Source organism: Centruroides sculpturatus, unplaced genomic scaffold (assembly GCF_000671375.1).
Source record: "Centruroides sculpturatus isolate CEXI.00-Female unplaced genomic scaffold, Cexi_2.0 scaffold834, whole genome shotgun sequence".
Lineage (NCBI taxonomy): Eukaryota > Metazoa > Arthropoda > Arachnida > Scorpiones > Buthidae > Centruroides > Centruroides sculpturatus.
Window position 1 is genome coordinate 293,063 of NW_019384958.1, and position 22,879 is coordinate 315,941.

Below are 22,879 nucleotides of genomic sequence, written 5' to 3' on the forward strand. Positions count from 1 at the left end.
TATTTAAATATTTATAAAAGCAAACAAAAAAAAACAAAAAAAAAGTGTTTTTATCATCTCTAAACTTTTATAAAGTTATCATCATGTTAAACATCAAAAAATACATTTGTCATTTTATAAAAAAAATTAATTAGCACATGGCAAAGTTAATTTCTTTTTGCTTATTTTATTTAAAAAAATGCAACACTACTGCTTAAGGAAGGGGTTATTTTATTTTATTTTCAAGAAGTTGAGGAGTTGTTCTCTTTCCAAAAGAAAATCACTACCTCCCTTGATTATATATGTATATTTTTGCTCAATTATTTATCTATATATATATAAATAAAAATATTTTGCATCTTTTACATTCCAATTTATTATTTTATAGCTTAGACAATTGGATATTCTGCTCAATTGTGTTTTTAAAAAAAAAAAAAAATAGGACTTAACCGAGTCCTGCTGTCCATAAACATGTGGACAATGGCAAAAATCCTGTTTATTAAATGTGATAAAGAAAAAAGCTAGCATGATACGACGATTTAAGTTTTTATATTTAAGGAAATAAAATTATAAATTCCTGTCTATACATTTGCTGTTTGTGTAAATGTTGTAGAAATTCACACACTAGAGTTAGATTTAAGTCCCATTTTTTGCAATTTGCAGTTTAGATGTGCCAATGAACAACAAAAAATCAAGTGCTTTTTTTTTTTTTAAAGTCTGCAGGTGTTTAAATGGTGCGAATTCACGTTTATTTTAACAAAATGTAAGCATGGTGCGGATTAGAAAACAGACAATCCTTTAAATCAAAGACTTTTATAAAGGAATATCAACTCACGATACGGTTGTTTTCATTTATTTCCTACACACGTTTGTATTAAAAGAAAAAAAACAAGGCTTTGTCGATACCTGCAAGCAATAAATTGAACAAATTTATAAGGAAAACAAGTAAATTTTTATGTTAGAAAAATGCTAAAATTAATGCAAATTTGCTAGGATATTAATCTCTTCAGTAGGCATTAGAACAATCAGTTATAAAAGGGTGCAAAAAATAACAAACAAACACAAAGGAGCATTCGTGTTGTCAGAATAGTGTACATTTATACGTCATTACTGTACTTGTTTATGATTGGTCAGTATAAAATGACGTCAAATGGAGGAAAAAAAAAATGTACACTACTCTTACAAAACGACTATACAAATCTCAAAATTATATTTTTAATAAGTGAAAACAATTGAAAATTACGTTTAAGAGGGTTAGGAAAAAAAAAAAGAAACACTTCTTAACTGCGAGCTGACACTTTCTACAAAAATGCAACGAGGATAATGTTACCTGATAGTGTGTTTTTGTACGAGTTTACGAATTTTCTTCTTCAAGGAAAAAAAAATCTATGGATGTATTTGTACAGTATCCTATTTTCTGCGGTCGTCTCTCCAGTTTCGTGTTAGTGTTTACACTAAAAAAAAACTCATGTACATATATTGTTACAACCATTGTTGATTGTATATATTTAGAAGGCTGGAGGGATACGGATCGTATTTTCGATATTCGAACTTAAAAAATAAGAATTTTGTTAAAAAATAAAAAGTGGGTGAAACAAAAAAACTTCTAAACGCTATGCATTGTGATATTATCAAAGCTGTTGCTCTGTTATATAAATTATTGTATTGTGATATATGTAATTGTAAATTATACAATGGGAATAAACTGTGGTAAAGAATGTCTTCTAGTATCGTTTTCCTTATACTTCAAAGCACTGGTTTACGTAAATTACAGTTTTATTTCTTCAGATGGACGTGTTACACAGGTTCTGTCCGTATACAAAATAATCAGAAGCGGACATTAAAGTGTCGATACTCCATGGTGTCTATGACTTGCCAGTTGCGAAAATCACACTGATCTATCCTGGCACCGGGACTGCCCTGCAATCTTAGCCATAGAGCCCTATAAATTACAGAAAAACACTACTTAAACTTGTGAATTCTTACATACAGCATGCGTAATTAAAAAAAAAAGAAAATTACATTTCATCTATTCTATCCTTCACGCCTTGAATCTGTCCAACGACTGTACCCCACTTACTCATACGAATCCATCCTTTCAGACCCAACCTGTTGCACATATCTTTGGCATACTGGAAAAATTTTATCATTAAATGTCTTACATACTTAAAATTTTGATCGTATCATCAAAATTTTAAGCATTCTTCATCAAATATTTGATGTTTTTCAAGAAGAATGCCTCAATTTATCGCCTCTTCAAGATCATAAAAGGTCAAAATTTCAAGCAATTACTGCTACTTTTTTCAAGGTCAACCGCAGAATTCCTCGTAAGAAACACTAAATATTTAATGTTTTTATAAGGATTCCTACAAAGAAATTGCAATTAAGTGTGTTACAGTTGAACAATTGTTAGATACGTTGTTAGATACGTGCCGAATTGGTAGAACAGCTAAACTTTGTTTAGACGTCGCGTCAATTATCTGAAACAATGGTTGTGTCATCGCGAAACACTACCGTCGATAGTGTCAAGCGTAATTATTCTAGCGACCGACAACGGAACGGAAGTTATTCAACATCATCAGACCTTACCCGTATATAGAATTACTATATATAGCTGTTAGGGGTGATTTAAATACTATTCGTTAAATTAAACACAAGAAAAAGAACTTACCTTTGTGAAATAAACACCTGCAAAGAGTGGGAAAAAAGTATCATTTTTTTTACAATTACAACACCCATTCATTACGTAATAATAAATTTAACTTTTTTTTAATTCTAGAATTTGAACACGTTCCAGAATATTTCTGAAATGATCTCGATCCATTTCTGACCCAATTTTTGTTCTAGTCTACTAAAGAAATATCAAAAACAAAATTAGAATTTTGACAAAATTTCAAAAATATCTATGGTTAAATTTCGTAGAAAATCTAGTTTTAAATTCAATTTCTTTTCGTTTTTACATATTAATATATAATTTAAAAAAATCCATATTACTCCAAAGATCGTATTCGACACCCAAAATAATCCGCGTTGAAGTAAGAGAAAAAAACACTTAAGTTACAAAACGTCGCCCCTTTATAACATCGAGATAAGCACCGATACTGGAAGAGAACGTAAAGAAAAAGTTTACCTTGAACGTCCCCGAAAACTTCAAAATCGACTTGTATAAGAAGAGGACCAGAAGAACCCGGAGCCATACTTCTCCTTTAGAAGGAACTACAGCAGACTTTTCTAATCAACACTAACGTGTGTCAAGTGCGATGATGTCTGAACCAAAAATAGCATTCTCTCATGATACGTTAATTCTTGTAAGGACACACTCTTATCGGAACATTAAAAGATGTCGAACGTGCGCATCCAACAAAAAAAAAAATACAATCAAAACCAACCGCTGGAGCTTTTTAAAATCTCCTTTTGCTTAATATAGCTTTAACGACCTTACGTAAATCCAAAACGAAGCAATTTCTGCAGAGATAAGCTAAACGCGTTGTTTAGGTCATACGTATCCGCCCCCTTCGCACGTGTTTTTTTTTCTTTTGGCCCCCTCCCCTCTACACGTTCTCGCGCACGTTTCTCTCTCTCCCTCTTTCCTCCAAAAATACCACGTCCTTTTACCTTTTAAGGAATTTATTAAACACCAAAGATTAAAATTTATACAGATAAATCGAATCAGATTACATGAAGTGCTATTTACAGTGAGGCAGTAGATGCTGGTCGTACTTTTAAATCAGTAATGGCAGCCTCTGTTAGAAATTTTTTTTTTATGTATGTATTTTTACAAAACTAAAATTTCGTATACACAGTCTTATGTAGTAATATATATAATTCTATATATGTATATATCATTTCTTTGATTTCGGAGGTTTGGCTAACAACGAAGGGCTAATCTGACTGGGTTCCAATCCTCGAACTGACCACAAACGTTGGGCTCTCTGCTGTAGGGTACCACCACACTTCATATTAAGGGATATGAGGGCAGATTTGAGACGGTCTAATCCTAGGGCTTCCAGCTCCTCCACGCTATTGTAGGACATTAAATCGAGAGGTTGCAAATCCTGAAAATACAAGTGAAATTTTCCTCGTGAGATCAAAGTTCTTACAATCGAACGTCACTCTATCAATTTATTTAAAGAGCACACATTCAAAACACACTGTTTTCTCATTTTATTTTCTAATTAATTACTGCATATTTCTCGTAAAGAGAGACCTAAAAAAGCGGTTATTTAACTAGGGGTGCAAATTTGTGAAGAAAACAATTTTAGCCTCTACCTTAACCCCTATGTCGTTGGCACAGGTCGAATGGTAGTAAATTCGTTTTATAATCAACTAAAAATAGCTTCTAACATATTAAGGAAATTGAATACTTATGGAAATCGAGAGAGACGAATTCATCCTGGAAAGCACTTTAGAATAAATAAAATCTTTTTCTTGTGACGGATCCGAGTGGAAACCGATCCGAAATATTAGTCTCTGACAGCAGCTTGTGACACCAAATTGTTATTAAAGTCAAGAAGGGAAAGTATTAAATACATAGTTTAAAAGTAGATGTTAATGATTAATACAACAGTCGAGATCTGATCATATATACGAGTAAATAGAGCTTTTGATGAATGCTAACTTTAAAACAAAATAAACGTATTATTTATCTCCTCCTCTGTGCAGGAAACAAAACTAAGTACTTATTTTTTAAAAAAAATTAGTGTTATAATTACAACTAAAGAAAAACTAATCCCAGCTTCACAGAATATTTATTTTAAGATATCATTTTGTTGCAGTGTAGAGATGGAGAGAACAAATATAAAACTCACATATCACTGATACAGAAATTCTCTCAATGATGCATGCAAATTTAGGACATACTTGGAATTCATACTGACCATTAGCCATTAAATTCTTAGGTCAATCAGTAATTTTAAAAAAGTAGAAATATTTAAATCTAATTTTTCATATTGCTACATTAACTTGTAGAGAGAAAAATTAAATTCTAAATATTCAAGCTTTCTAGAAAGAATTAATAATCACTAATGAACTTTGAACAGAGCTCATTTCAAAATTTCATTTCCATTTATGCAGGTTGCAAGATCAAACCAAATTCTTTGTAACTAAAATAATAATTTGTAATAAAAATATCTTCGTAAGTGTACGAGTAAAATCTCGACAAATACAAACCAAAGAACTAGATTATTTTACAAGCTACTTTACGTCCGCTTTTAATTGTTGCAATTTTACTGAATTTAGCTTAAACAACTTGGCTCTTTAGTTTAATGTCTGAAATCTTAACCATTTTTCAATTCTGGAATTGCTCATCAGAAGATTACTCTTCCAATTAAGCATTAAATTCTATTTTATAGTTGTCATAAAATTAACAGATGTGGTATGTTGTAGTATTAGTTTTATTACAACATGTTTTTAAGAATAAATATCTTTACTTGAATTGTTTCAAATTCAAATCCAGGATAAAAAAAAAATAGTTAAATTTACCATTAAATTCAAAGACAAACGTTCTTCTTAACCTCTCTGAAATTAGAATAAAATTCTAATAAAAGCATTTTAAATTTGGGTTGTCCTTTATATAATCACCCAAATTTGTAACGATTTAAACTTTGCCTTAAATATCACATTCGGTAAACAAAACTACTTATTCCTGTCGGGTTGTATTCGTAATGTTAAAGTGCACAGACCTTGGTTACAAATACAGAAGTCTTTCGAGCAAACCGTTTGGAACAAAACCTATCAATTAATTCTAATATTAGCATTGAATTTTAAGTAATGAAGGCAATACAAACAAGTTTCAGCCTTTCTAATTCCAGTCAGGAACTGATAACACACACAAAGATAAAATATGAAGATTTTAGTATTTTATCTTCAAGATGTCTGCTATCGGCACCGACTTAAATTAAACAAGGCTGCAACTTGTTTATATTGTCTTCATTATTTATAAGTTAAATAATAATCCTGGGTGTGCATAAATTATTAACATTGATTAATTTTAATCTTCATTTATACTTTCATTTGAAAGAATTGTGTTCTAAAATTTCCAGCTCCATTGCATTTAAAATACATTTAGCCCATCTTTGTCCGTTAACAACATGCCCAAATGTCCAAAAAGCAAATAAAAGATTTACATGTTATATTTTTTTTTTTTTTTTTTGATAAAGTTTATCATTCAGATTGTATTATTACATCATTTAATCCAAAAATCTTGTAATGTTTTCAGTATTTTGTTCTTTCATTTCAAAGAATAAGTTTTTAAAACAAACATTTTAAAAGTTTTAACTTATTAATTCCAACTGTTTGAAACAAAAACTAACAGTTACTGCATGGAAATTTATGTACAAATACATAAACTTTTTAATGATAAAAATCTAAACGAATAAATAATTCTACTATAAAATCTAATATTTTCCTGTTACATAAGCTTTATTCAAAAACTTTTGTCTGGCTTAGAGAAAAAACAAAATATGCTTAAAATTAAAAAAGATTAAATTGAAAATCTAAAAATATTTTATAATTTACATAAGACTTTTACTTGCTTGGATTGTTTTTAACATCTGGCTTATATAATTACTAAGGTAAATTATGAAAAAAATTTATTTCACATTCAATTTAAATCAACAAATTCAACCAAAAACAATTACCAAACCGTTTATCGAGTAAGAATTTTTGGAATAAAATTCTAACTTGGTATTTTTAATATTAAGAAATTTCTGTATTTTTTGAATTTTCTATGCCAAATGAAAGCATTTTTTTCTGTTAATTTTAATATTCTTGTACTCTCGAACACAAATTGTTGTCATCAGGCATAAAGTTCTGTTACTACAAAAGCATAGAAACAAATACAAAAGACAGAACAGAAACAGCTACTACAAAAAACAAATGCGCAGAATTTCCCAACCCCCCAAAAAACAAAAAACATTATGGAATATATTTTGTCCTTTAATAACATCAATTTTAATTTTGTGCTGCTGCTGTTATTTTGTTTTAAATCCATAATTTTGAGGTTCTTGTTAATGTAAAGATGACAGCAGTTTTAGAGATTTCCATTCTATTGTTTGTATTGTTTCCAATCTTCCGTAGTAACAGAACTGCATTCTTGACAATAAATTATTTGTAAATACAATTGTTCATAATTACATTATCACTTAAGAATGTTTTCTTTGTGAATTACATTCCATAAAAAGGTAATTTTTCTGTTTATGTCTATTAGAACATTAGCAAGTTGCTAGCAAGAGTAAACTGTAGATAGTACATCAAAATTTTTCACAAACAAACCTTTTCATTATCTCGAACATACATTCTTGAAATAAGGTTATCTGTATATTTTCTTAAATTCTATACATTATTCCTTTTACTTTTAAAATTTTAAAGTTTGTGAAGTTATTTAAATTGCTAGTTAAGGTAGAAATAAAATTATAAAAAGAATTCAGTATTAAGAACGAATTTTTCCATTTTCGAGCAGTTAATCAATCTAAGAAATAAACCAGAGGAGATAAATTTTACATTTAAGAATGTTAGCATCCTGAAATTTAAGTTAAAAATAAAACTGAATGTAAAATTTTGAGATGGATATCACAAAATTTTTAAACTTTTAAAGCAAAAGGTGGAATGTAGTGCCAGAATTTATTTAGAAAAACAGATAACCTCATTTTTCAAGAATGGATATTCGAGTTGACTGTAAAAGTTTTAGTTACTAAATGTTTAGAGTTTTTCAATTATAGATAAGACATCAAATGCCTCCATTCAAATCTTACTTGATAAATACAGCCAAAAATAACTTATTTTCTATAATAAAAATTTTTCTTTGTTGTATTTATTGACTTTAAATTGAGTTTAGAATCAATTTTTTTTTCTCAAAACCTCAATAGTAATATACATAGAGAAAAATCTTAAGTAAAAGTCATTTAAATCCTAAAATATTAAAATTTAAAAGCTGTTCATTTACGTTATTATTTTTGTTATAACATAGTCTGAACAACAAAAGATGTTTTAAGTTTATGGCAGTGATATAACTAGTATTTTTGATGATACAAATATAACTTAATCTTCAACTTTAAGATCTTTTTCCTGTTTATTTGATATTTATATTCATCATAAGATAGTTTTCTGCTAAACAGTAGGTAACAAAACATGGAAATTCTAGATTAAGCTTGACTGCCTATAGTCCATATATATTGGACTATAGGCAATCAAGCTTGATCTAGAAAACCTTAACTCTTCACTTAACCATTGGAGAAAATGATCAATAAACTAAATAGCAGGACTATGGAGTCTAATGCTTCATTTCCACATTAGCAGAAACCAAAACTGGAACAAAACAAAATTTTCTGTCCTTATGTTCTGTATTTACAGCACCAGAAAGATCAGACTTTCTTGTGGAAAATAAAAACAATAACAAGAAAAATTTGATGACAATACTTTGATAATGCTGCATATCTTGTCAAAATGAAATCTTTCACTTGAATGTAAAGTTAAAAATCACTCGTAAATGAATTCTTTTGTCCTTACTTTCCACCATTTAATTTGAAAACTAAGCTGTCAAATAGTATTGCCAGCAGTTATAAAAATTATATCACAATATCAAACTCCAATTGGTGTAGTATAAAAATAAAATGCTAATGGAATGGAACAATAAAAGTATTTTTAATCTCTCCATCCAGAATCCATTCAATTGAAAGTTTGTAGATAGGAAGGGACATCACATTTCTATTCCTGAAATATTTTCTGGTAATGTGAAAACCAAGCTTAAGAAAAAGCAATTTTTCATGGAGTCAGAATTTGTAAATGTGTAGATTCAAACCTCTTATGCATACTCTAAAAACTTGATTATATGTTAACAGTTTCTTAATAGTATTATTTTAATCATTATTGAATTTATCATCATCATATAATTACTAAATGTCAAAGAAAATTGAAAAAAGCTGTAAACATGTAGCTACAATAATCATGAGATTTAAATATAAAAATATGCTACTACAGGTTAGCCATCATTAATACATAATGGGGTTTATAAATGAATCAATGTCTGAAGTTTCATAACTCAACAGACCTGATGAAAGAGGCTTCTAATTAAATTTTGCTTCTTTCTTTATAAAGACAAGTGATTTGTTCTTATGAGCCCTTGTGACTGAGTCTAGTGCTAGAAGCTGGAAAACAAACTTAGACCTAATCATCAATATGATGCTTATAAAGTTAGAACAATTGTCCTTATGAAGAGAGATACAGTTAAATTACAGGCTTATTTATAGTCACCAACTACTCCTTCCTACCCGATCATTACAAATGAAAAGTTATAAGAACCATTTGAAAATCATAAATTTGAATTCTCTATTTTAATTACTTAAAAATAAATCTTACATTTATTTTCAGACATATTTATGCTGTATACTCACATTAATAGATTCAAAAGAATTGTCAGAAGTGGATTTGGTAGAAGTCATGTTTTCTTTGCACTGATCTGTCTCATTTGAAAACGATGGCTTTGCATCTGTAACTTCAGATGAAACAGAATTATTTACAGGTGGTACAGAATCTTGGCTCCTTTCACTATCTTCACTTTTCTCTCCTATTTCATTAATACTGTCAGACGACAATTCTTCATTAGATTCTTCGTTATCACTATCCGAATCTACTTGTTCGGTAATATCAACTCCCAGCCTAGAATATTAAGAAAATAAATTATAAAAAAAACAATAAATAAGCAAACACTGTAATCATATAATAAGAGAAAACATCACAAAATACAAATAAAAAGCAAAAAGTGCTGTTTTATTGAAGCTTAGATAACTAAAAATTTATCTAGTAGCACTTTCAAACAAGAAATCATTTTTAAAACTTAACCATGTGATATGTTGGAGAAAGAGAAATCTGAACTTTTAAACTCCAGTAAAGCAGCATTTAATTTTATATAGTAATTACTAAAAGATAACATTAAACTAGCTCAATTATTGGATTCCTTTGGCTTTAATTTAGATTTGTAAGCAATGACATCGAATATACAGTAAGAGATGACATGTAATCTCTGAATACAAAACTCAATATAATGATCTAGATCAGTAGTTTCCAACCCTTTTAACTTGACAGCCCACTTTCCTAAGTTTTATTTCTCGTGTTTATCAAACAGTGGTACCTTGATCAGTGCACATGTAAATAAGTTCTTTTAAATCAAAAAATGGATAAGGGAGGACACAGATATAATTATATTTATTTTCATTTAAAACTAAGCCTTGACTGTCATGACATCACGAAAGACTTCAATGCAAAATCCAAATATTCTTATAGTAACATCAGTCATTATTAATTTTTTTTCACTTATCCCCCTCCAAGTTGAGAATCAATCACTGATCTAGATGATGTATCTTCCCAATATATAAAAGCCAAGTGATTCAAACATACTTTTCACTCTGTTACAACAAAACAAACAACAATACGGTTTCAAAATTACTAAACACTTTTCACTATTATTTTCTTTTACTTTTCTAAATTAAATGAAGAGCACAAAACCCAATATGTATATAGAAACATCACCAAAGGATCGCCTTAAATAATTTCTTCCAGATTATTTTAAATTATTAAAATTATAATTATTAATTTAGTTAAGAGATGTGCCTAACATCTACTTTAGTAGCAAATTACTTAGTATTAATCATTAAATTAGCAGATTTATAGCTCAATTATTTAAATTGAGCATTTGGTGATGTTTTTAATAATTATAATTAAATCTTCCACTTCTTGATCCAAACAATATAATTCAAAAATTGCATAATTAAAGTCAGAGAAATCAAGTTTACTTAGCTTATGTTTAAATACAGAATTATTATATGTTTATGTATATAATAGCTATTAAGTTATCACAGGATGATGTCTATAAAATAAATTTTACCAATTTTATAACCTGTTAAATCAAAATATAGTACAGAATCTTGTAATCCAGCCATTTGCTAGTTCAACTCATCTGTAATCTGATACTAGTCAACTTTCGGGTATTACCAAGATGTTGCTAAATCATAGACAAGCTTTGTACTAATTCGAACTCCAGTTCCCCCAAATTTGAACACCTACTAAACATGGCATGATATAGATGTTAGGCTCATCATCTTAGACCATTCAAAAAACAGACACAGTATTTTATAACACAATACTGTATAAATACAAAAATCAGTCTCTCAAAATTTCCCACCAAAAATATTGTACCTACCACTAAATTTCTTGAGGTTGCTTCAATTTCTCACTGAATTCAGTGGAAAACTATAAAATTGGCAAGATGATTACTGACAATAATGGCATGCTTGGATGACAAAACACAGAAGACAAACGAAAATTTTAAAGGCTTGACAATTAATTTGAGAACCCTAAAATATAGTAAAATATGATTTCTTCCTTTCATATTTACTAGCTATTCTGTATATGTTTCTGATTAATACATTGTAGAAATATCATGCAAAAAACAGCACACCAAACACCTTTTTTAAATGTTTAAAAGATTGGAACACAGCAATGTTTGAAAGATAGAAATTTTTGAATGATAGAACTGTTCATTTATGTATTCAATCCTGATGGGGGCCTCTGAATGACGGCCGAAAACATTTGCACAGTAAGTTTGTGTTTATTATGTGCTGGAAATTGCATTTAGGTGTCGATTATTTAGTTAAATAACATTCAAGCAAATATTGTCTTTCTGAATGGTTAAACATAGAATTCACTTTACTTCCAATAATCTAACAATCTTAATCTGGTATTATCCCACTCCCATCTATGTTGGATTACTGAGATTGTATTGTATTTGTTGTTTGAACATTAAATGTACATAAACTTCATACAGTGTGTAATATATAAGCATCTACTCATCCCTTTTACATTTGTTTGTTATACTTTAGGTCCATTAATAGATGGTCTAACATATCAGACAAACATTTCAATCATTACACTCAAATAGTTGAGTACAATGGCTAGTACAGTCAAATAGTTAGTATGAAAAAATAAATTTATTACAAACTGAAGACTATTATGTCAAAACCAAACATTAAATACAAGAGATAGGCATTAGACACCATCTCTTATTAAAAATTTAATAATTACTAGGTTGTTCAATAAGTTTTGTCGTTTGATAAGAAAAACACAATTTTATGGTTTGAAATACATTTTATTATTCAATATAATCTCCCTGAACTTCAATACACTTGTTCCAGTGATCTTCTAATTTATGGATTCCATCCCTAAAGTGAGAATCCGAAAGACTGTCGAAATACGCTTCCACAGCTGCTATTACCAAAAAATTCATGCATGTGAAATGATTTTCATCGAACGAAGAGTTCGAAGAAAATAGTTTCCCATGCATGAATTTTTTGAGATGTGAGAACAGCCAGAAGTCGGAGCTAAATCTGGCAAATAGGGAGGATGTTGCAACAATTCATATTTTAAGTTACTGATTTTTGCAATGGTTTTTTGAGCTGTGTGAGAGGGTGCGTTGTCTTGATGAAAAATGATTTTTTTCTTCTTTAAACCAGGTCTTTTCTCACAAGTTTTTACATCCAGCTGGTCCAAAAGGTTACAATAATCTTAGTTTATTGTTTTACCAGTTTGGAGGTAATCCACAAACAAAATTCCTTTTGCATTCCAAAAAACTGATGCTAACACCTTCTTGGCCGATTTCTGGACCCTAACTTGCTTCGGAGCCGAAGTACCAGGTTCACACCATTCCTTAGTCTCTTGTTTTGATTCAGGATCATGGTGGTAGACAAGACCCAAGTTTCATCCATATTGATGAAACGATGCACAAAATCTTTTTTATCCTTTCTAAAACGCTCCAAATGTTGCTGAGAAAGTTGCATTCAAATGTGTTTTTGTTCCATAGTTAACGAATGCAGCACCCATTGTGCACACAGTTTTCTGTAACCCAAAACTTCAGCCAAAATATTGCTCACACTGCCTAACGAGATCTCTAGGGCTTCTACTAAATCTCTCTCAGTTAATCAACAATCTTCCAAAACCATATGGTGTATTTTTGCTACGATTTCTGTTGTTGATGCACTTTTTGGACGTCCTTCATGTGGATCATCTTCAAGACTCATACGTAAATTCAGCAACCCATCTTTATACTGTTCTAATTGAAGGGGAAGAGTCCTTATACACTTTTAACAATCGTTCATGAATTTGTTTTGGTTCCAAAAATAATGATATTCAATTTTTTCCACTGAAAAAATACAGTGACATGTCAACTTTGAACAGCTGCAAATATACAAATGAGCTGACAAATCTACTTGAAACTTGACACATTTTTATGAAATAATAGTATTATTTTTAGAGAAATAAATATATGGTCTAATAGCGCCATCTCTTATCGAACAACAAAACTTATTGAACAACTTGGTATAAATAAAAAAACTGAAAGTTATTTTAGACCATATCATTCTGATGACTGGTGGCACCTGAAGGCAAAGTGACAAACAATGGTTTTCACTTCAAAACAAGCTAGATTCATGATTCATCTGGATTTTTTACCCATTGGTGCTACCATCCACATTGTCTATTTCTATCCTAAAAAACATCTGAGATGTAAAAAAATTTAGCCAAGTAAAAACTTATGACAATTTAGATGACAATCAAAATTTTTCTTGGAAGTTTTTCTTTTGTAAAAATGAGCTTGGTGCTTGGAAACAAAATGTAGAAACCAATAATACAGGTAACAACCTTGTCCAAGCACCAAGATTATTTTTACCAAAGAAAAACTCAAGAAAAATTTTGATTGTTATTTAAATTGTCATACGTTTTTACTTGGAGAAATTTTTTACATTTTAAACTGTCACTTTGCTGCAACCCAACCTATCATAACAGTCCAGTGGAAGCTCAACACTTTGATACACCATTTAGAAAAATTTTTAGAGAGTTTAATTGGCATAAATTAGAGCTTTGTTAATTCTGAGTAACATTTTGAATAAAATTCATTTGTTTCCATGCAGCTTTTTAAAAGCATAAAATTAAGCTGCAAAACTGAATTAGATCTATGGGAAACCCCCTGTGAACTTTGGCATATTGACCTGGAAGTTTGGCAAGCAACTCAGTGGTAATGAGAAAGAAGTTTAAAGTTTGAGCTTTCTACATTGAGTAGTTTTTTCTCTATGAGCATCTGAGAAGAAGAAGGAGGAAAAAAGGAAGATTTTTTATATTATATGTAATTGTGAAACTGTGGCATCAATTCTTCATAAGTCAACTTCATTTTTTTTGTGCATTTACCCCTCATATTTTTTGTTTCTATCGAAAGCAGCTTGATAAGACTGAAGCTGTAGAACAATATCATAGGAAGTTTATGAATGAGAAATGACACAAAGCATAAACAAAATTTTGTATGCAACTAGGTAACATCTTCAAAAGAACTTTAAACATTCTTCTTGATGATAGTGAAGAAACTATGAAATGAATCATGGTTTATAAGGTGTAAACAGTTTAAATACAGTCAGAAATTAATCAAAGATGATCCTATTTGGAAAGACCTGCACCTGCTACAGAAAAATAATAAATAAAAATGATCAAATGAGATCTTGCCCCACAAGATTTTCATCTATTCTCTAAAACAAGAGATTGAAAGGTCATGAATTCCAAACAAAAGAACTGGAAGCCCCAAAAATACCTTTGAAGACATTATAGAACTGACTTCTAGGGCTGTTTTCACAAATGGTACAGATGCTGGTAAGTTGGAGGTGTGTATTCTCAGGAAGGAAACTGTTAATCACCAAGAAATGTTAGAACTTTGTGTTATGTGCAACAAAAGGCAAGAAAAAAAAAGACTAGTTATATGGTCATGGCAACATTCATTAATGAACAATCTCTAGTGCATACGGCTCTGCTTCAATTTACATTTAATAAAATGTTATGTTTGTTATTCTGACCTTGTCACTATTGATTGCACCATCAAAAAATGAAAATTGTGTGCGTGTATACTAAACTAAAGCCAAAAGTCCAATTGAAAACACTTTAATCCCTCATGAACATTTTTGACCCACTATAAATCAACATCAAGTGTAGAGTAGTTCGAAAATATCCATGAAGGATTAAAGTTTCTCAGCAAATAAAGTGTTGAAGTATTTGCTACTTTTGTGCTGAGGGTGATTTCCACTAGTTAAATTTACTTTTGACTACCTTGTAAATGAGATTTTAAATAAAACAAAGTTTTGAAAAATTTGATGTATCAAAATGTATATTTCGTAACGTATTTTTTAAATAAACAAATCTTAGTTTATAAAAACTTACCATAAACATTTCTTCTTTGGAACAGCTAATTCATCATCTGGTTTTCTTTTGTTGGATGTTTTAAGTCCTAAAACAATAAAATCAACTTAATAAACTACATCAATACTAGATTACTAATATGAATTAATGTGTTTATGAATTATAAAATTCATAATTAAATAATTAAAATTATAAAACAGAATCTACAATTGAATTTTTAAGAATTATTTAAGAGTGAATATGAAATCTTAAATTGATATTTTAAACACTCATAACTACAGTATGCAACTAAAAACAATAAATTACAATTTCTCAATTTTTTAATAAAATTTTTAAATATTAATTCTACTAAATTTTTGATTAATGATTTGAATATTATGTCATATACAGCATATTACAGAACTTCACATTCAACATAATACTTGACAAGAATAACAGATCAGATTTTCATATCTTCTGTAAGACAAACATCAAAATAACGTTCGTAATCTGGAAATTTCTTATTTGATGTTATCAGAAGTCTAAAATTTACCATTTTGTAAGATAAGCATAAAAAGATTAATTTTTTCCTATATTTTCTTTTTAAATTTTTTCTAACAACTAGATATTGTCAACAGGTTATTAAATATGCTGGCTTATAAGTCAACCTCAAGATTTTCAGCTAAAAATTCTGATTTACACCTAAACCTGTTATTTAAATCAATTCCCAAAGATATTGTAGGCTAAATTTGAAATTGGATTTTGTATATAGTACACGATAGTTTACACATCGTAACATTATGATAGTCCTGTTACATACACTATATGAAAGCATATGCCTTACACTGTGCATTAACAGTAGTGATGTCTTACTGCACTGATATATCAGTAGCTGGAAACAGCAAACAGTGTAGTGTTCATTTATATAGGATTTTTATTATTATACTACTAGAAGTACTAATTTCAATGTTAAATATACATTATATCAGTTCACAAACATGATTTAGTCAGAAATATTTTGTGGCATGCTGGAGATAAGGTAAGTGTATGGCACAGCAATTATTAAGTGTTCCATTTTTTTACCATTCTAATCTAAGAGAATCTCTAATTTTGGAGGAACGTTTTCAGGTATATAATAGTGATCCTGTAAATTATACTTTGAATCTGACCTTCTACATTTTTTGTGAAATACTGACTTGAAATTAGAACACCAAACTTGAATCAGTTTATTTAGCATTTACAGCATTTGATATGTTAACTTACATTACACATATTTGAAAATCCAGACAGATTGAATAGTCCAGAGTTTCAAGGCTTCACTATATCTCCAAAATAAAATAAATGAAAATTTAATGTTATTTTGTAATCTCACTAATCAAAATCTTAAACAGATGGCTATTTACTGGCTATTATTTAAATGAAAAATTCTTCACTTAAGAATATTTAATATTCACTTAATTTATCTATTTTTTTGTAATTAACTTGAACAAAAAGAGTGTATGAAAGATCAGTGTAGAAATAAAAATTTTATTACAGAAATAAATTTAACTAAATCTTACCATGTGTAAGTGCATCATCAATACGTTCTGCCATATCCCTTCTTTCCCTGTCATATTCAGAATCATGAAAATCGTGTTTTGGAGGACAACGTAACTTCTCTAGTTTCTTTTTTCTTCTTTCTGCTGCTTCTCTCTCACGTTCTGCTTTTTTAGCAATCCATCTCTTTAATCTCTGTTCTTCATTAATATCTCTTAACCTTCTTCCACTCAGATCTCTACAGGCTTCTCTATTTGTTGTTTTCTCTATCTGGGCCCCAATAGCTCGTAACATAGAACCGAATCCTAAATAAAGTAACATAGTAGAAAATAAATATCTAACTCTTTTCTTATAAGAACGTTTTGATCTTCAATGAAAGTCCTTACAAATTTTTATTAAGCAACTTTTAAATCAATTTATACAAGGAATAAACTATAAATAAAAATAAGTAACATGGAAAGAATATAAACAGTTAAGACTCACCTCCTTTCCCTCCCAGCAATGTGAGGGAGATGTGAACAATGCCATTGTTTGCAACTGTACACTGGTTATCAACATAATGTCCATTATAAATAACTTTTAAGATTTCTTTAGGATAACCCTAGAAAAAAAATGATTACATGTTATTTAACATCCTGATGTTTCATTCACTATTCTATAAAACAAATAATAAATCAGCTTAACTGAAAAAACAAAAAGGAGAAAACTTGGCATCTTGTTGAAATTAAAAATTAAAGACTAAGTAAAATATAATTTACTTTTCTGACTTAAAGTATGTTTTAATAGATTGCACCACATCACGGATATATTTAATTTTTGATTTTTAAATTAGCATGAATGCTATTTCATTTATGCCATGTATTTGAAAATGGTTTAATACTGGAGTAGGAATTGGCTTTTAAATTGCCAATTTCAATTTCCAGTTCCATTTTCTGTGGGAGTCACTGCTTTATCCTTATTTGGTTTCATTTTATAATTGGAAGCCCTTCCTGTTGCAAATTCTATATGTTTTAATCCAGAATCTGGGGCTGACCAGAGTAAATGGAGTTAGACAACAATATCTGGCAAACATCGTGTCATTTCTGATTAATATAGTCCAGCTCCTCATTGTTTAAACATTGGGGATATGACAAACAAACATGTTCAATAAAGGTCTGCCATTGTCCCAACAAATTCTTAAAAAGTTAAGGATTGCCAATAATGATATTAATTTGTGCTATTGCTTCATTAAAAATAACAAAATTACAATCGACAGTATGCAGCCAAGCATATAGTAAATGTAGTTTAAGTATTTACATTTTCATATTTTCTCTCTTCTTCATTTATGTAAATGTTAAATATTATACAATAAAACCTGTCTAAAACAGAACCTGAAAAAATGGAAATCTGTCTAAATGAAAAATTATTTGAAATGGAGTGATTTTCTATGTTAAATTTTACTATAAACAAGAAACCTGTCCAACACAGAAATGAAAAGTTTTGGGTAAAAAAAATGTAATGTAGCTCAAATAAAGCAAAAAAATTAAGATTTATTTTGTATCCCAGTGTTTTTCAACCTTTTTAATCTCACAGCACACTTGAACCTATAATTAAATTTTTCACTGCACAAATTTCCGCAGGAAAAAAAAAGTCACACGATTTAAAGTTGAATTTGTAAACATTATATCGCTATATTACTTGCTATTTAACCTAATTCTTTTGTCTATATTTTTTATAAATTAAATAAAACAGTATTGTTGTAACTTGCTGCTATTTTAAAGAACAACAATAGTTATTTAAATTAATAATTTTCATTTACATAATAAAAGCAATTAACATTGATTTGCATTTATAAGTGGCACAATAACTGCCTTTAGAAACCTGCCCAATGTCTTGGTAGTTCTAAGTTAAAATAATTTGAACTAAATATGGGCAATTACAGACACATTTTTGATTTTAAAACAAATTTCATTTTAAATGAAATAACTCTGAGTTATGCACATATAATTTTGCTTTTGAATACATATTTTTTATTATGTATACGTTTATTTATTACAACAATGAAAACCTTGCATAATCGATTTAAAGGTGGTCTTAATTTTGACATGTACATTAATTGTTCTTTGGGCTTCTTCTATACTAATATTATAAAGTGGTAGAGTTTGTAAGTTTGTATGTAGGAGGTAATCTTCAAAACTACTCATCCGATTTCAAAAATTCTTTCACCAATATTTAGAATGGAACTTCAGGGTGGACATAGTCTGTATATTATTCCTTTTAATTTATATGTTAAACATATAAATTAAAAGGATCTAGGTAAACATTATATTTTTGGTGTCAGAAGGTGGCAAGGGTCAAGACGCAAACATATACGAGATAGGTAACTTGCGGCACAGTGGCGTGATATGCAGTGCATGTGTCTGAACTTGTATATTATTATATAGATGTCAAAATTTAGGCTTACCGTGAAGAACTCGACTTCTATTATACTATTTTAGATGCAATTATTTGCATTTTTGAGTGCGTTTTAATAGGGTACGTCAAGAGAATGTACACCAAGAAAAGATTTTTTGAAATTCCCTCCTGTGGGGAGTGTATTACATTTATAATAGATACATTTTGAGCCAAACAACATGTGGCCAGGTACAGCTAGTTTGAAAATAATTTTATTAATAATCTTTTTCACATTAAATTATAAATTTAGTTTACAAGTTAACTGCAATTTAATTGAGGTCTTAACAGTCCATTTTCAAACTTCATCCATTGTCAGAGATTTTTAATTTTTAAATCTTTAACAGCACTGGATTCTTAATAATATAGTGTAAAATAACCTTGATTTGTCAGCATAGCTTGCATGCTCTTAAAAACCTCTTGTAAAACAATCTTAAATAGGAATGACCTTATCCATTAAATATGATCAAAATTTGTACTATGTTCTTGCAAAATTTTGTACTTTGTTAACCCAATCATTTTACTCATTCCCAAAGTAACACTAAAGTGCTTTAAAGCATTACTTACCTATCAAGTAATAATTTCAAAAATGAAACAAAATAAATAAAATGAGTATTGGCTTGATAATTCACCAATACAAAAGGAACTAATACAAAGAGCAAAGTGAATACAGCATAAGAGAAGCAAATCTATTATTATTAAATAAAAATGCCTAGTAAGAAAAAATTAGAACAACAAGCAAGCAGAAAACTAGAGTACCTAGATATTCTGAATAGGTTTGTCAGCCATTTTGGATTTATTTACTGCATTAGTCACTGTAGAGATTGTATGTGCCATCATAGTTTTTGTCAAATAAAATTAATTTTAAAGCATGTATTTTATCAAAATATGCATTGCTTGCCAAACATTTGTAGCATAGACCTACTGGAATAAAAAGCATTATTTTCAATATTTAAGGAGAAATTTGGAAAATAACAAACAAACTGTAAAATAAGCTAATTAGATACCATATGCCTATGTATACAGTACTGTACTTGATTATTTTTAGGTACTGTATTTGATTATTATTTTAAGTTCCTTCAGCATCATAATATAAATTGTTATACTTCTTCAATGATACTTAATTCATTCTTATTCCTAAACATGTTTTATTTAGAAGTTATAAATTCTATTACAAGTATACCAAACATACAAAACGCAATAAGTATATAGAAACATCCAACGATCGCCTAAATGATTGGGCTATGATCGGAATTGTAGCCTGATCATTTAGGTGAGTGTTAGATGTTTGTAAATTCTATTACAAAAAAAGACTAAGTTAAATCATCTATAAGTGAAATTAATGATCAAATTTAGATCTAAAGAACTTCAAAGAATTGTTAAGAAGTAATTTTTTTTAAATTTCAAGTTCAAGTGATATATAACTAAAATTTTTAGAGGTACAGTATACCAATGTAAACATATTTAAACCTATTAAGTTAGAAATAATATAGACTTACCCTAAGCATTATATAATACAACCAAGAGTACAGATAAACAATCAGGTTATGCTATTATATGGTTGATAATTTATTAATAAAGTAATTGTTCAACCATTATTTTTATTTAAAAAGGACATCTTTCAAAAAACTTAAACTTTTCCTAATTTAATGTATTTTAATAAATTAAAGTAAACAAAAAACTATTTTCTGTAAGTTTTACCATCTAGGATTATAACAAGTGGCATTCAAGTGTTCTGAAGTTTTACATTAACAATGATAAAACTTCTTCCCCATGAACAAGCTGGTGATCTTGAAATCTGTCAATCTCTTCCTCTTTATCTATACTAATATTATAAAGAGGTAATGTTTGTATGTAAGTTTGTATGCAGCTCTGAAACTACTCATCCGATTTCAAAAATTCTTTCACCAATATTTAGAATGGAACTTCAGGGTGGACATAGGCTGTATATTATTCCGTTAAACATTCATATAAATTAAATTAAAATATATAATCTAGGTTAAGGCTTTTATGTCCAACAGATGGCGCTATAAGTACGACGCCCTAAGTTTGCTTTTCTGCGAGGCATTATGCTTTTCTGTGAAAATGAACTAAAGCAGATCATCTTCTGTCTATCTATATAAATAAAAATGTAATGTTCGTTTGTTCCTACTGACTCCTTTGAAATTTTGACACAACGCTGCATTCGAATACGCGCGTTTTTATATAATATACGTGTCGAAATTCCCCCCACTGGGAGGAGATGGACAGGATTAAGGCTTACCGTAAAGAACTCTGCTTCTATTTATACTATTTTAGATGCGGGTTTTTGCGTTTTTGATTTCGTTTTAATAGGGTACGTCAAGAGAATGTACACTAAGAAGAAATTTTTCGAAAAATTCCCCCCCCACGGGGGAAGTGTTATGCATTTATAACAGATACATTTTGAGCCACAACAAAGCGTGGCGGGGTCTGCTAGGGAATCATATTTATAATATGGATTTACATTTTCTGCCGGTACACACACAAAAATATGAAATAATCCTAACGAAATAAATACGTAAACTAAAAACTTAATAAATGAAATTTGCGAAAAACTGAATGCTAATAATAAGTAAAATCAATAATAAAACAGATGTTAATAAAATGAATTTTGTATTTAATAAGCTACGATCGACGTCGCCGGATATCAAACAAACTACTACTCGTGTAACAGTAAGCAATCGGTCTACTTGCAGTAGACCGATTGCAAACCCCGCGTTTCTTTATGCAGCGAGAGTGTAGCGAAATGACGTCACGAGCAGTATTGGCCAATTAGAAACCAGTTTCAGTGTGTTCGCTGTAAAGCGCTTCTCGAGCGCTGCATAAAGAAACGCGGGGTTACTGTACACAAGTTTATTACCTCCAAAAATGGCCGACAGAGAGAGCCTCTATCAGAGTAAGTTGGAACGCGCCCGGTCGCTAGACGCTTGTGACAGAAATTGAAAATAAAAATAAGACTAAGAAAAAAAAAATATATATATATATATATTCTTTGTTGATAGAATGACCTACAAATGCAAGATTTGTGATAAGTCGTTCGCTAGTAAACAGGGTTTAAGTTATCATATCAGAATCCACACAGGAGAGTGGGTTGGATTTTGGGAGTACCACCATGTTGGCTAGCGTTTTGCCATGCCTCGGAACTGCCAGAACACATACAGACAACTGACTTTGGGACTTCTGGTGTTCACACACTTTTGGTTACTTTGCTCATCATTTTCATAGACTTCTTTCTCGACACGCATCCCGGACTATCAGGTTGGACTTTCTCCACACATTTACAAGAAAGAATATCTGTAAGTGCCCCTGTACCTTTATTTTTCTCCATTGCTCTCTTAATGTTCAGTGCAGTAGTACTACACTAGTGCGTCGTACTACCTGTGTCTGTTCACCAGTGCGTCAGCCAAGTTATTCCCTCTGTTTAGAGCAGTGATTCTCAAAGTGGGGGTCGCGACCCCCAGGTGGGTCGTGAAAAATATTTGGGGGGGTCGCAGAAAAATTGATGACAGATCAATTTTTTTCAAATCTATATATATAAAAATAAATGTGTGTGTGTGTGTGTGTGTGTCTGTTCGTCCTTCATGCATTACCACACCGTTTATCCGATTACCGTGAAACATTGGGAAGTTGTTTAATATATTCCCGCGAAGGTTTCTTGCGTAGTACGTTTGCCATGAAGCTTTGGGAAGTTTTTTTAATACACTCCCGCGAA

General features: G+C 29.8%; 1 protein-coding gene across 1 annotated transcript; it reads right to left on the reverse strand.

Annotated features, from left to right (window-relative positions):
* Nucleotides 1-1,737: 1,737 nt before the first annotated feature.
* Nucleotides 1,738-22,495, reverse strand: LOC111632405 (protein SDE2 homolog). Its single transcript, XM_023376818.1, has 7 exons — nt 22,373-22,495; nt 17,200-17,317; nt 16,740-17,021; nt 15,223-15,289; nt 9,369-9,633; nt 2,002-2,111; nt 1,738-1,921 (listed from the first exon to the last, which is right to left on the reverse strand). Exons 1-7 carry the CDS (start codon nt 22,493-22,495, stop codon nt 1,807-1,809), a joined length of 1,080 nt encoding a protein of 359 aa, XP_023232586.1. The 3' UTR covers nt 1,738-1,806.
* Nucleotides 22,496-22,879: the final 384 nt, after the last annotated feature.